At 46.0% G+C, this 14,872-nt stretch overlaps 1 protein-coding gene across 1 annotated transcript in view; it reads left to right on the forward strand.

The window, feature by feature from the left end:
• Nmnat2 (nicotinamide nucleotide adenylyltransferase 2) overlaps positions 1–14,872 on the forward strand; it is a 143,429-nt gene that overhangs the window by 98,912 nt on the left and 29,645 nt on the right. Inside the window, exons 2-4 of the mRNA XM_048809861.1 lie at positions 10,205–10,293; positions 11,116–11,183; positions 13,382–13,460. Of these exons, the coding sequence (XP_048665818.1) occupies positions 10,205–10,293; positions 11,116–11,183; positions 13,382–13,460 (236 nt within the window). The remainder of the gene's footprint in view (positions 1–10,204; positions 10,294–11,115; positions 11,184–13,381; positions 13,461–14,872) is intronic.

Raw genomic sequence — 14,872 nt, forward strand, 5'->3', positions numbered from 1 at the left:
TGCTTCCAAGTCAGCAGAGTAGCAGCTTTAGATCTCTCTCTTTCTTTCTCTTTGCTTCTGTTGTCACATCTCCTCCTCTGACCCTGACCCTCCTGCATCCCTTTTATAATGATGCTGGGCCCATCCAGATAAAATACAGGATAATTTCCTCATTTCAAGATCTTTAAATCACATGTGCAAAGTCCCTTTTGCCATGTCAAGATAACATTCACAGGTTCCAGGTGACTGTCCTTGGAGGGCTGTTATTTGGCCCCACAACCATGGTCAGGGACTAAAGTCTCCTGGGACCTGGAGCTTTTTGTGTTGAAACCAAGAAAGTCTCCACCAAACTTGGACAGTTGGTTATCCTAGAAAGAAGCTCCTGGTTGTGGAAAAAAATATTTCTTCTTGGGAAAGTAGAAAGAGAAGATGAATACCAATAACAAAGCCATAAAAGATCCACTGTTTTCCCAACAGCATTTCTTAGGGCAAAAGCAACGTTTTTGTTTTGTTTTGTTATGGTCCATGGGAGTCGAACCCAGGGCCTCACACATGATGGACAAGGCTCTACCATGGAGCCACATTCCCAACTCCTTTTATTTTACTCTGAGCAGGGTCTCACTCAGTTGCCCAGGCTAGCCTCTAACTTGCAATCCTCCTGCCTCAGCCTCAAAAAGGTTATTAAGGTGTGGAAAAATAGATTTGTGGTTTAAAATAGAGCCCAATTCCATGCAGGTGACAGAGCTGTCACCCTATCATGAAGCCATGGTGGGCTTCCTGCCTTATGGGTCCTCTTCCTGCCTTTAGTCCTTCCCCCTCACCTTCCATCCTATCCCCCGCCCCGGTCCAGCCACCCACCCTGTTAAATTTAGACTTACAGTCTGTGGGTTTCTAAAATAATTCTCTCCTGTGTTTTTGAGTCTCACTGAAGGGAGAGCTTCATTCTGTGTCATATTTTTGTGTGTATATTTAGTTTGTGTCATATTTTTACCCATATATTTAGCTTTCCACTTCTGAAGAAATAAATATATAAAAAAAAAAATCTTTTTCAACAATGGGTGAACTCCAAGAAGCCAGAAGGTTTTAGGAGACTGGGTCGGGGATGGGAATCTGGGTGGTTTTTGCAGTGGAAAGGATTTAATGGGGCCAAACTTCTGATGTGGCTCTTCAGGGCTGGTTCACTCTGCAGGGCCTGTCAGAAGTGACAGGTGTGGAAGTGAGGTCATAAATCACTCCTCCTCCCTGAAGACAAAGGGACTTGAATTCTCTCCGGCTAAAGGTAGTGGAACAAATGGGATCACCAGTAATGAGGGAGCAGCGTGGCCCCCAGGTCACTTCCTGACAGCTGGCACAGGACTAGGAGCAGTGGCTGTAAGAACCAGAGAAAGGGCTGGAGATGGGGAACTAGAGAGGGTCAGGATTCCAGGGGTTCTGGGAAGCATTTGTACTTTCTCTGGTGAGTTCAGACAGCCTGAGGCGCCTGTAGTGGGGCCAGGGGAGCTGGAGGGAGGCAGAGATATTGAGCGGCTCTGGGTCTCCAGTGCATCTTCTTGGCAGGCTGCTCTGTGCCTGGGTGTCTGCTTAGATGCATCCCAACCCCTGAGTCTCCACTGGCCACAGAGACTGGGCAGATGGACACACCACATCTGGGTACCCCATCATCCCCTTCGAAAAGCTAACTTTCATCAGTTGCCTTCTGAGTCAGAGAAACAAGACTCCAAAAGAGGTCTCTCACGCTCAAGAAAAAACTGTGGCCTTGTAACCTCAAGGGACTTTGTATGTCATTGCTTCTTCTATAGTCAGGGGTAATGGGTCCAAGGGAGAGAGAAGGCATCGTGCTGGTGTCCTGTCCTCCCGGTCCTCTGAGGTCTGATGACAAGCATCTGCAGATGGCCAGCCATGCAAGGAGGAGCAAAGCTGATGGCTTTTCCTGGAGGGGGCACATCCATAACTGGCCTGTGCTGATTGGGGATGTCAGCCCACCCAGCTAATCCCGTCCAGGGGATGCCAGGGAAGTGCCCATGGTCCCACCTATGGGTCAGACGTCAGAGATAATACCTACCCTTTCATACTTATTTCAGACTCAAGTATAATTTTCACTTATGACACGATTAGTACACCTTCCTCTCCCGGCTGTTGGTTGTCAGTTCCCAGTTTAAGATCACATATGTCAGGGAGGTGTCCTAGGCCACCTCATCCCACCAGGATAGCTCCCTCCTGGAGTCCTAGATCACTGAATATCCCTGCTGTCCATTTGGGCATCTATTATCTATGCTGTGTCCACTCATCAAACATCCAAACTCCTTAAAGATGAGGATTGTGTCCTGTTTTTCTGAGTCCCTCCCAGCAACTGGCCCAGAGCCTTACACATAATAAACACTCATCACATATTGTTAGGGGATGTTCAAGGTTCAGCTTGGTGGCCTGGGGTGGGTGGCTAAGTCTCCTCTACATTTTTTCCTTTTAGTCTGTAAGCAGAGATAACTCTCCTGGAGGGACTCAGCTTGATTTCTTCCTTTATTATCCAGTGTTTGATCTTTCTACAATTTAGAATGTTTACAAATCCACACAGCCTTTGTGAAATTCCCAAACAAGGAAAATACAGCCAGCTCCAGCTGTGAAGACGGCTGAGAAGGGGTCATTTCTAATTGCAACCGAAGGGTAAAAATTGAGTTAGTATTGATGCCCTGACCACAGTGTTTCCTCCATTAACTCCCTGGAAGGGGAGAGGAGATTACACACCTCAGCCAGGAACCGAGGTATGTGTCTCATGAATTTTTATTAACAGAAAAATTCTGTGTCATATCTGTCTTAGTGGGTCAGTCCAGCACTGGCTACCAGGAAGGGAGATTTACCTGGATTCGGGTGGCCTGGGAGAAGCCGTGGGACACAGTAGACCCTCAGGGTCCTGAGGACAGGATGCAGAAATGGTGCTGCTGGCTGTGGGCATGGACCAAGTAAACCAAAGAGCAGGTCAGACCTGAGTGTAAAAATGTTGGAGCAATTTGGCTCCTTCCCTGGGACAGAACGGGTGGACAAAAATAGACTACATTTTGGAGGCCTGGCATGAAATTAAATTCCAGGGCCCAAGCTACAGCTCTGCCAATGGGCTGGCTTCCTGCCAATGTCCAGAAAGTCTTTGTCATGCAAGGTGGAGGTGGTGGCCCAGTGGGAGAGGAAGGAAAGCCTTCCCCCCCCACCCCTTAACCTTGCAGGGGGCTGCTCTGTCTATCTTTAGTCTATATATATATATATATATATATTGTAGTTGGACACAATACCTTTATCTTATTTATTTTTATGTGGTGCTGAGGATCGAACCCAAGGCCGCACACGTGCAAGGCGAGCGCTCTACGGCTGAGCCACATCCCCAGCCCCTATCTTTTGTCTTCACTGTTCAAAACATAGTCCTGTAGTCCAGCAGCACTGGCCTCTTTTGCAGGCGAGAGCGAGTATGTCAGAAATGCTGATTCTCAAGCAAGTAAGGCAAGGGGGATGCCCCTCGAGTGCAAAATTTAAAGGAGCAGCCCAATGTTCAATAATTGAGATAAACACTATTTTAAGATATCAAAATTAATGCAAAAAAAATCATGATGAACAAAATACCAACATTTTAACCAAAGGCACGCTCTGACCCAGCACTGGAATAATCTCACCCTGTTCCCCTCACCCTAGTCTCAGCTTTGATCTCAGGCTCCACCCCAGACCTACAGAATAGGAATCTACTTTCTAACAAGATCCCCCCCGGAGGATTCCCATGCACATCAAAGTGTGAGAAGCACCACTTTAGAGGACACCCTGCCATGCCTTAACAACCCCAAAGCTTGGCATTCAGAGGGCAGCAAAAATGGAAAGGGAGGGGCAGAGAGAAAGTACCAGAAGCCCCCAACTGGAACCAGCTTCTTGCCACTGGATATTTGCACACCACCACCTTAAAACTGCGGTGTGTGTTAGATTAGCATGAATTTAAAAATCTTTTTAAAAAAATAATTATCAATTCATGGGGGAGTTGCAAGGATAATACAGAGAGATTCCAGCTGCCCTTCACCAGTTTTCAATAGTGGTTACCATCTTAGTCCATTTGGACCTTAGGTGGGGTAACTTATAAAAAAAACATGAATTCATTGTTCACAGTCTGGAGGCTGGAAAGTCGAAAATCAAGGTGCTGGTAGATTCCACGTCTCCTGAGACTCTGCTCCTCATAAACATTCTGTGTGTCCCCATATGGTGGGAGGGCAACAGCGGGGCACAGGAGCTTCCTTGGGACTCTTTCATACTCTTAAAATCTTGCTGGGATGTTGATAGGAATGCATGAAATTTATATATCATTCTGGGAAGAATTAACCTCTTTACTGTGTTGAGTCCTCTAATCTATGAAAGCTATTTACTTAGATCTTTTTTGATTTCTTTTATCAGCTTTTTGTAATATTTAACATACAAGCCCTGTATCCGTTTTTTTTTTTATTTATACCTAAGCATTTCGTTTTTTTCTGAGTGACAAGTTGCCTTGTATTTTTAGTTCAGTTTCCATGTGTCTGTTGTTAGCATATAGAAATAGAATTCATTTTCTTATGCGGATCTCGTATCTTATGACCTTGCTGAACTCAGCTCACGTCTTAGTTCTAGAAGTTTACTTGTGGATTTCTAAGTAAACCATCATGTCATCTACAAATACAGATAGATAGGTTTTGAAATTTCCCCTTTTTTTGATACATCTGTCCTTCATTTCCTTTTCTGACTTTACTGTGCTTGCTAGAAAGCTGCTACAGTGTCAAATAAAAGTGGTGAAAGTAGAGGTCCCTGATCTTAAAGGTCCTCTTGATCCTAAAGGGACGCGCTCTGACTTTCACCATGAAGCATGACGTTAGTTGTAGGTTTTTGTAGGAATTTCTTTATCAAGTAAAGGAATTTCCTTTTTATTCCTACTTTACTGACAATTTTTGTCATAAATGAAGGTTGAATTTGTCAACTGCTTTTTCTGCATCAGCTAATAGGATCATGTGATTTTTCTCCTGTTAATATGGAGGCTTATACTGAATGATACCTCAGAGAGTGAAACAGCCTGCGTCCCTGGAGTCCAGGCCTCTTGGTCCTGGCATAGAATTATTTCTTTTTATATACGTAGCTGGATTCTATTTGCTAATATTTTGCTAAGGATTTTTATGTACATATAGTCGTAAGTGATGTTGGTCTGCAGCTCTCTTTCCTTCCTTCTTTCTTTATCTTTGCCTGGTTTGGGTATCGAGATAATACACAAAATGAATTGGAAAGTGTCTCTTTTCTATTGTAGAGTTGGTAATTCATTAAATGTTTGATGGGAACCTCGAGTAAAACCATCTGGGCATTGTGCACATTTATGTTCATAAATATAATTTATGAATTATATGATCTATATTATATAATTTATAAATTCGAGTTCATCCTCATTACAATCTTGCAAAGAAGGCATTTTAAAAATATGGAACTTAAAGCTCAGAGAAATTAAGTGCCTGGCCCAAGGTCTAAAAGTCTTCTTATCCCAAGTTCAGTGTCATTTCCAGTATTCCACAGTTCTGGGTTTGTCTAGGCAGACTTTTCAGGCATTTGAAATCTCTTTGGGAAACAAGGAAAGAGAATCATTGGATGTGTTCCCTGTCACTTTTGTTTAGCTGGGTGCCAGTTCTTTCTTGCTTGACATGCCTTTCAAGGTAGAGAATAACAAGACAACTAGCAAACTGCAGAGTTTAAACCTAGGATTCTCAGTACAATCTTATAAAGGTACAGTCTAAAAGATGGATGCTCCTTGCATGGCTGTGATGTGTCCCGCTGAAAAGCCCAGGGGCAAAACAAGACAAAAATATCTGGATAGAGGAGTAAATCCTGCTTTCTGGGTCCCTAAGCATTTTCTGGAAAGTTACCAAGGGTCATCTCCCTTATCTACCCTCATCACCCACATCAAAATTTCCATCTTGGAATGATTATCTCTGTGTGTGTGTGTGTGTGTTACAGATCTGGGACTGAACCTTGGTCTTCTAGGCAAGTGCTCTGCTACAGAGCTACACGCCCCATGCTTTTTTTTTTTTTTTTTGAGATGGGATATCACCAAGTTGCCCCGGCTGGCCTCCATCTTGTGATCCCCATGGCTCAGCCTCCCAAATCACTGGGAGCACCAACATGTGCCACCACGCTCTGCATTTTTATCTCTTTTAAAATAGGTCTTTGACACCCTAGACATTTTTCACCATTAACTGATGTGATTCTGCAATCTGTGTATGGGGTGAAGGTGGGAGTTCATAACCCACTTGAATCAAAGTGTCGAATATGATATGTCAAGAAATTTGTAATGTTTTGAACAACCCACAATAAAAAATTAAAAAAAAATAAATAAAATAGGTCTTTGACACCCTAGACATTTTTCACCACTTTCACTATGCCTTCTGTAAATTTTTCTTCCAACTCAGAGCATGTCACATCCCTGTTTGATAGCCTTCAGTGATTCCCTGTTGTCCTTAGAGGCCAACTATATAGTTGGTGTCTATGTATGTCTGTGGTTCTCAAACTTTCCAGAACAGGAGAATCACTTGGGAAAAATTACTTAAAAATGCAAAATGTTAAGTCCCAACCTCAGACTCTGGTTCAGTTAACTCTGGATTTGGGACCTCAAATCTGCATTTCAGTGTTCAACTTCCAGGTGATTCCCATGCAAATAGTGTACAAAATACATATGATGCAATAGTTATCCTGGGTAAAGTTCACACCCCTTGACCTGCTTTCCGGGTCCACAGCAATCCAACTTTCTCAGCCCACAGCACCCTTACCTTGCTCCCTGCTCCCACTCCGAGAAGACCAGCCACAGCCCAACCACCATGCTGAGACTAAACCTGTTGGGGAGCCCACTTTTCACTGTACAATTTCTGCACATCAGCTGGAACGCTTCACTCTGCTTAGAAGACTCACCTTCACTCTGCCTACTGAAGCCCTGTCTTTCTTCAAGGCCAAATTTTAATTAGTCTACTTTTTCCAAGAAGTCATTCTCGGCTCCCCAGGGGAAAATTCCTTTTCTCCTTCCTCTTAGCATCTCGACGATGGCACACAGTAGTTCAGACTATAGCTTTGCCACCCACTGATAGGTCATGACCAGCTTTTTATTTAAATTTATGATTATTAGACTAAGAATACACTGGAGAATAACAACGCCTAGTACAATAATGAGGGTCTTGTATTATATTCCAGTTAAATATACATATGTATGTTTTGTGTCCTGATTTCAACGCATCCCAGACTGTAGGTCATAGTAAAACAAGAACATTGAAGGCCACTGCTGTAGCACTCATCTAATTCAGTCTCGTTAGAACCATCAGGATGACTTTCTGTTTCCCCGTTATGTGAACCTTTGAAGAATAATAAATAAAGTTCTCCTCACCCTCACATTCCTGTAGCATCTGTCAGGGAGTTTTGTGCTCAATAAACATTTACTAAATTGAATTGAACTGCATGATCACAGAAACTCTTCTGGATTTAACTCTTCAGGGTTGTAGGGTTGGGGTGATTCCTTTCAGAAACTGTCTCTTTTCAAGGCAGGGAAGGTTGGAGCATTGCCTGGAGAGGGGGTTCTTTGTCTTGTCCAGGAAAAAGACAGCTTCTAAGGCAATTCATTGGTACAGTGGATTTCCCTGAGAATTCTGAAGCGAGGTCTGAGGAATGGAGTGGGCGGTTCTCTGGACAAAGAAAGATGACTCAGCAGAAGGACACCCTAAAGAAGCAAGAATAGGGGCAGGCAGATCCATAAGTGTTCTGGGTGTGAACATCTGATGAGCATCCACTGCTCAATAAAGAAGTCACTCTGCTGAGTGCTTAAGAACCAAAGGAGTCTTTAGCCTGGGTGACAAACTGGACCATGCTTGGACTACAGTTGTGTTTTCTTAAACCTTCCCAGTGCTTCCAAAGGCAGTGTCACTGTCCGACCTACGTGAAGCTACATGCAAATCATTTCATGCTCAGCTTGCTTCTCACTCCTGTGTTAATTGCACATCTCTTTGAGCCTGAGTTGGGAATCTCTTTCCTACTGCAAAGAAGAGCCCTGTCTTTGAGGAACTCAAGAGAAAAGAAGTTGGGTCAACATCTTTCAGAGACAATTTCCAGGCCCCTGGGACTGAGTGCATAGGAAGTAGTAGGGCAAAGTCCAGAAGAGGGGACATAGGACCGAGAAGGCAGACTGGAGTGGAGTTGAGCAGGGCTTCTAGTGAAGTGCTTGGGTGAGGAAACAGTAAGGAGAGGACACTTTTTGGAGGGAAGGGCGAGTAAGGAAGTCCTGGCTGATTGCAGAAGAGGACCTGTGACAGCCAAGGGCCAGATGTACATGACTGGGATGTGAAGAGCCAAGAGAAGGGAAGATGGGCTGTGGAATTCATTCAAATATCAGAGGAGTTTAATTACAAGGCCTTGAACTTGGCCTCAGCATAAGACTTGGAAACAAGTGAAATAATATTGCTCTTTTAAAAAGCAAATGTGACACAACTATTAGAATAGCTAAAACCCATAAACCCAACAACATGAAATGTTGATGAAGACATGGAGCAACAGGAACTCTCATTCACTGCTGGTGGGATTGCAAAATGGTACAGCCACTTTAAGACAGTTTGTCAGTTTCTTACAAAACTAAACATACCCTTAACCATATGATCCGGGGGCCACATTCTAGATGTTTACCCAACTGAATTAAAAACTTATGTCTACACAAACACCTGCACATGAATGTTATACCAGCTTTATTTATAATCATCCCAAACAGGAAGCAACTAAGATGTCTTTTTGGCAGATTGATGGGTGAACAAGTAGAGGTGTATCTAGATAAGGAAATACTATTTAGTGATAAAAAGAAATGATCTGTGAAGCCCTATAAAGATATGGAAGAAATTTAAATGCATATTGCTTAATGAAAAAAAAGTCTAAAAGGCTTTGTATGATTCCAACTATATAGCATTTTAGAAAAGGAAAAATCTCTAGAAAGGTTAAAAAAAAAATCTGTGGTTTCCAGAGGTTGAGGTGAGAAGGAGGGACAAATAGATGGAGCACAGCAGCTTTTCACTTATTTAATGATACCCTATATGATGCTATAATGGTGGTACATACAGAGCTCTATAGCACAGAGTGAATCATGAACAATAGTTAACAATATGTTAGTATTGATTTGTCAGGTGTAGAAACACTCTATCCTAGTACAAGATGATCAATATAATGAGGGACACTGTTAGGTGAGAGGTAAAAGGAGGGCGGAATATATGGAATTCTATATACAATCTGCTCAATTATTTTGTAAATCTAAAACTGTGCTCAAAATAGTCTCTCTCTCTCTCTCTCTCTCTCATTTTTTTTTTTAATCAAAGAGATTTCACATTGAAAGAGTAAAAAGAAGCAAATGTGGTGGGATTTATTTTTAGGTGTTAAGAGAACCAGTAAGGCAGTCCTGGAGAATGCTTGTCAAATGCTCAGCCAGCCTCAGCTTTCACATCCACATTCCTTCACTGTAAGATCCCCATCCTTTCTCTGAGATGCAAGCTCAGGCCCTGTTGGGATTTGTATAAGGAGCCCCCTAAGAAGCAAAATATGGCTAGACTTTCAGCTCCTTCCTAGTTTGCTGAGCTTTGTCATGAAAATACAATTGAGCTTGTCTGATAAATTTGGATAAGCAATATCACATTCCTTCCAAAGGAAAAAAGACTTTTCTCTGGCCATTTTTTTTTTTTTCCTCAGCCAAGGGTAATGACGGTGGACTTGCAATTCTCCATAATTATGTGAAAGGCCCTTTACATTTGTTTTGGTGGTTTTTCTCTTCTCAGTAACTAGATGAAGCAATCAGCATGTCTTTCATATCATAAGGAGCCCTTTTCCCCCTTTCTTTTTAAACTACTGCTTCTCATTGGAATTTCTGCAAGTGACAATAGAGGTAAATTCCAACTGTCTCTCTAGAGGCTCTTAATGAGGTGTTTGTTTTAAAGCCCTCCTTGGGCTCCTCTGACAGAGAACCTTTAAAACTGGATTAATCCTCTTGAGTTCTAAATCCTTTCGCTTCAGGGGCTTCCATAACCTTTTGAATTACCAGCATTTTGCTTTGAAAGTTGACACTTCCTATTTAAATGGCAAGAAATAAGCCTTAGCAGTAGAGAGCTGAACATATTGATTTCAATTATCACCTTTAATCCACACCTTTCCTCTTTGTCACGTGTGATTTTCTTCTCTTAATTAGAAAGAGCCAGGGATTATCTGCACAAAACTGGAAGGTTTATTGTGATTGGCGGGATCGTCTCCCCGGTCCACGACTCCTATGGAAAACAGGTGGGTCCCTTCCTTTGCCCTGCCCTCTGCTCCTTCACCCCACCCCTCTCACCTGATTCCTCCTCTGGATAAAACTGCCACCATGGTCTGCGATGCTAAGATCCTTGAAAATGCAAAATACTCGAATACAGAGTCCCGTCTGAGTCCCCCTTGTCTCAGGACATCAGTTAGACCTGAATGAGTGGGTGTTGGGGCAGCAGCTGGGAGCAACTGCTGCCAGAGACAGGCAGCCACACACAGTGCCATGCCCAGACAGAGCTCATTAGAAGAGGAGCAGGCACGCCTGCGTGTTGTCACTTGGCCTCAATGCCAAATTGGCACCTGGTTATGGGTTGAGCAGCCCGGGGCAAGTCTTTGTTGGGATTTTAGGAGAAAACAGCCCATGCCTTTAAAAATCTGATTTAAAATTCTTTTGCCTGCCCCTACCTTCCTGTGTCACTTTTCCTGGTCATTCCTCTTCCTCCCACAGATACACGTGGTAGGCGCTGGGGGAGGCCACCTGTGCTGCCGGACTGTGCCATAAGACCAGGCTGAGCTAGGTCTCCCCTCTGTGCACGGCACACTCCAGCTGCCTCAGAAACCGTAGCTTATCCATCAGCCTGGTTGGGCTGGTACCCTCCCACATCCATCTTCCTTTTTCCTTCCCCTCACCACTCCATGCCTGTCTGTGGGGCAGATGGACAAGTAAAGGGGTCACAGCTCTCATTCCCTCTCACCACCAAAAACTGGTGGCACTTCGGTAACGGGCTGGCTCGGGCTGCCGTTCCAGGGGTGCTGTGGGGAACAGAGGGGCCTCCCAGTGACTGCTCTGTTGCTTCCCAGGGCCTCGTGTCTAGTCGACACCGCCTCATCATGTGTCAGCTGGCCGTCCAGAACTCCGACTGGATCAGGTAGGGCTGGCCGCAGGGGGCCGGGCAGGCCCTGAGCTCACTGTGGGTGGGGCTGGGAAACAGGAAGAGCCCGGCAGTACTTTGGACCCCAGGAGGGCAGGGCGGTGGAGGGAGGCTATCAGCCATGGACAGGTCATAGGCAGGTAGACCTCCAGGGGTGGCCCAAGCGAGAACTTTAGTTTTGCCCTCAGCGGTCGAGATTTTGAAACTACAGAGGGAACTTTTAAGACACATCGGCTTTGGCACATCTGGATTCTGGTGTGATTCTTAGAGCTTCCATAAGCATCACTGGGTTTTGGGGGAGACCTGGCCAGAAATATCCCCAATACCCCCCCACTTTCAGTCCTCTTCACTTCCAGTAACTCTCATTTCCTTTCGGGAACGTTCCGTGCCCTTGGCAATTGCCCATTCCCACCCTCTCTCCCTCCGGGACCCACACTGACTCCCGGACAGAGGTGTGGGACCTGTAAGCATTGCCCTGAACAGTGTTCAGACTAAGTCACACTCAGAAAGCCTTTCTGCTCCTCGCTTTTCCCAGTCAGACATGCCCCTAAGATGGCAGTGTTCCCCTGACCCCATCTGCCGAGCTTGCAGCATAATTAAAGCAAGCTTCCAATAATTATGCTAATTATTCTCCCCTAAATTCCTACCGCTATCATTTGCATGAGATGATGATGTTTTTTAAAAAGTCGCAGCACACCATTTGTGCTCTAATTTCCCCTGTGGGAAGACAAGCAGCACCTCAAGGTCTCCACGAAAGGGGGAAAGTGATGGGAAGCTGAGCTCAGACGAGGGGGGCAGAGTCAGCCCAGGAGGGACAGTGGGCGGCTGGAAACGAGGGCAGCCAAGGGAAGCGACAATAATGACTAAACGGTGGTCCTGGCCACTGGAGCGCAGTGAATTGTGTGAGAAGCATGTGCCCTTTATGGACTTTCTCACCCCCCTCGAGACACAGGTAGGTAGAAAGACAGCTGCTCTTTCTCAGATGGGACACAAGCCAGGAGAAGTCAAAGGGCCTGAGCGATAGTCCCTCTGTGGTCGAGTCAGGATTAGAAATGAGGCTTCTCCAGATCTCCCAGGGAAATGGAGTCCAATAGGGAAAACATGAAGCAGGAGGCTGTTCCTGTTTGGATACGCTTAGAAGATTCTGGAATAATTTCCTTATTCATTCAGTAAATATTCACTGGGTGCCTACTGGCTGCCTTACACTGTTCCAGGCACTGATTAAATCAGAATTGAAATCACCACCAGAACTGAGATCACCAGGGAGTCTTAGAGCAAGCTCTAGAGATGGGAGCTGGCAGGCCCCCAACCCAGGGAGCCTGAGTAGCCAGGTCAAGTGTCTGGTCATCTCTGGCACCTTCTGCACCCAGAACAGGGAGGGGGGCTGGGGATCTGGGAGGAACAGGCTCTGGGCAAAACCCTTTCATAGCTTTCAGTTAGTGTGATCTCATCTCTGAAAACCTGAGGTGTTGTGTGCATGGTAAGGGGTGGACAGGGAATGCTCAACTGCTAAGGAAATGTTTGAGAAATATCCCAATTTAGCAGCTCATTAAGTTGGCAATTAAGCCCGAGAGCCACATCAGTCTGCTTACCTCACCAGCTAGCGCACAGGAGGGGTGACTCTAGGCCTGAGTCTAGGCCTGGTCTGACTGCTGTGCCTCATGCCCAGGCCTGCAAGGTACCCCAGTGCTCAGGGAGGCAGACCCAGCTGATGCTCCAGGATCTTACCTGCCTGGCAAGGGAAACCAGAGCCCCCATCAAGTGGGGGCTTAATCTTTGTCACAATCCTGCAGGATTCAGAGGATTTGCTTTTGTAAATAAGAGCAAGACACTCCACTAAGTACTGTACATATAAAATTTACTAAGTCCTTCTAGCAAAACCATAAGATAGTTGCTACTGTTATTCCCATTTTATAGATGGGAAAATGAGGCATTGAGAAATCACCTACCCAGCTGGAAAGGCTGAGGCTGGGGATTTAACCCAGGCAAACTGTCTCCAGCATCTTTTCTTATAAGCTTATACCAGACTCCTCTCACTTCACAGAAGAGGAAGCTGAGGTCAGTTTCACGCCCAGGTTTTATCTGAGTAGAGATCTAAGCCCTTGATGTGACCAGCTTTGCCCCCTGAGCTATGGTGAGCCCCTGAGCTATGGAGGGAGGAAAGAGTGTGGAAATGGAAACTCTCTCCATGTTAGGGTGGACCCGTGGGAGTGCTACCAGGACACCTGGCAGACGACATGCAGTGTGTTGGAACACCATCGGGACCTCATGAAGGTGAGCCGGGCCCCAGCCAAGGGGCCGGTGGACTACGGGGAGACAGGGGAGGGGCTGTGCCCACAGAAGCCAGGCATCAGGAACAGGGACTGCTGCCTCCTAGCTGAAGAAGGCTTCCTCCTTCTCTGCCGGCTGTAAGAGGGGCCAGCCAGGGGGTGGGGGTGGCAGGAAGGGAAGTGGTGAATTAGGAAGGAACCCGGAGCAGCTCAGAGGGGCTCCCTGCCTTCCACCCTCTAACTCAGCCTCCCATTTGGATGTGACATGATATTGTTGCTGCTGCGTGTGACTTGGGCAGCTTTCAACAACTGGGAGCAAGTTCAAGGTGGGATAAGGAGACCACAGCTGCAGGACTACAGAAAGTGAGGAGAAGGGAAGGCTGGGCCGGGAAAGGCGGAAGAGAGGTGCTGGAGCTGGTTTGGGCAGCCAGGCCCTCTGCTCCATCCTCTGCTCCATGGGTCCCCTTACTCCAGGGAAGGGGCTGCAGCCAGGCACCACACACCTGCTGGCCATTGTGCCGTCAATCCCATTCATTGCTCCTCACAAAGCCTCAGGGCAGATGGTGTCTGATCCCTGCTTTATTATCTGGTAAAAGGAAGCCCGTGTACCTGAGGTCACACTGTGAGTGCCCAGTGAGCACTGATGGATGATAACTCCCATATTCCTGATTGGAGCCCGGGGCCTGCGTCTGGGGCCTGTGTGTATCTGGGCTGCAGACTCAAGGACTGGCTGCCAGGTTAGAGTGGGCTATCCACAGCCAGCAGCACCGACAGTGTGCACAGAAAGCACCCGTCCCAGATCAGTACCAACCCATCGATCCCACAGTGACAAGATGAAAATGGCACCGTCAGTGGCAAGAACCTGATGAACCAAGATGACAAACCATAAATTGGGCTCTCTCCCCTGACTCTGATGTAGAGCCCTCCTAGGCCCACACCACCATCAGCTGTGGTTCCCATCTGGGGAGAGCCTCCATTCCATTTCATCCCATCTTGGCCTTTCACTGTCTTCTCCTTGGGAAGCACCCCCTGACCCCCTCACTCCACCAGAGTGAGCTTCCTTTTACTAGACATGAAGCTTTAAGGCTCCAGACCATCCTGGGGAGCACAGCAAGAGAAGTAGGGAAGCCAACTGGCTGTTGCTCCATCTATTAAGCCCACCCCCCCTTGGAAGTGAGTAGAACTGATATCCTTTCTATCCACTTTTGGAACTCTTCACACACATCCTGACTCTTTTCTGATTTCCTTGATAGGTCTCTGACACAGAGTCACCCTGACATGCTCCTCTGTGCTGGTCTCAGCAATAGAAATAAAAGACACCCCATCTTACTGCATAAGGACAGGTCAGTCAGGATAGGCTAAGATACGCTGAAGTGACAGGCATCCCTACATTCTCAGTGACATCAGACAAACTTA

Source organism: Marmota marmota, unplaced genomic scaffold (assembly GCF_001458135.2).
Source record: "Marmota marmota marmota unplaced genomic scaffold, marMar, whole genome shotgun sequence".
NCBI lineage: Eukaryota > Metazoa > Chordata > Mammalia > Rodentia > Sciuridae > Marmota > Marmota marmota.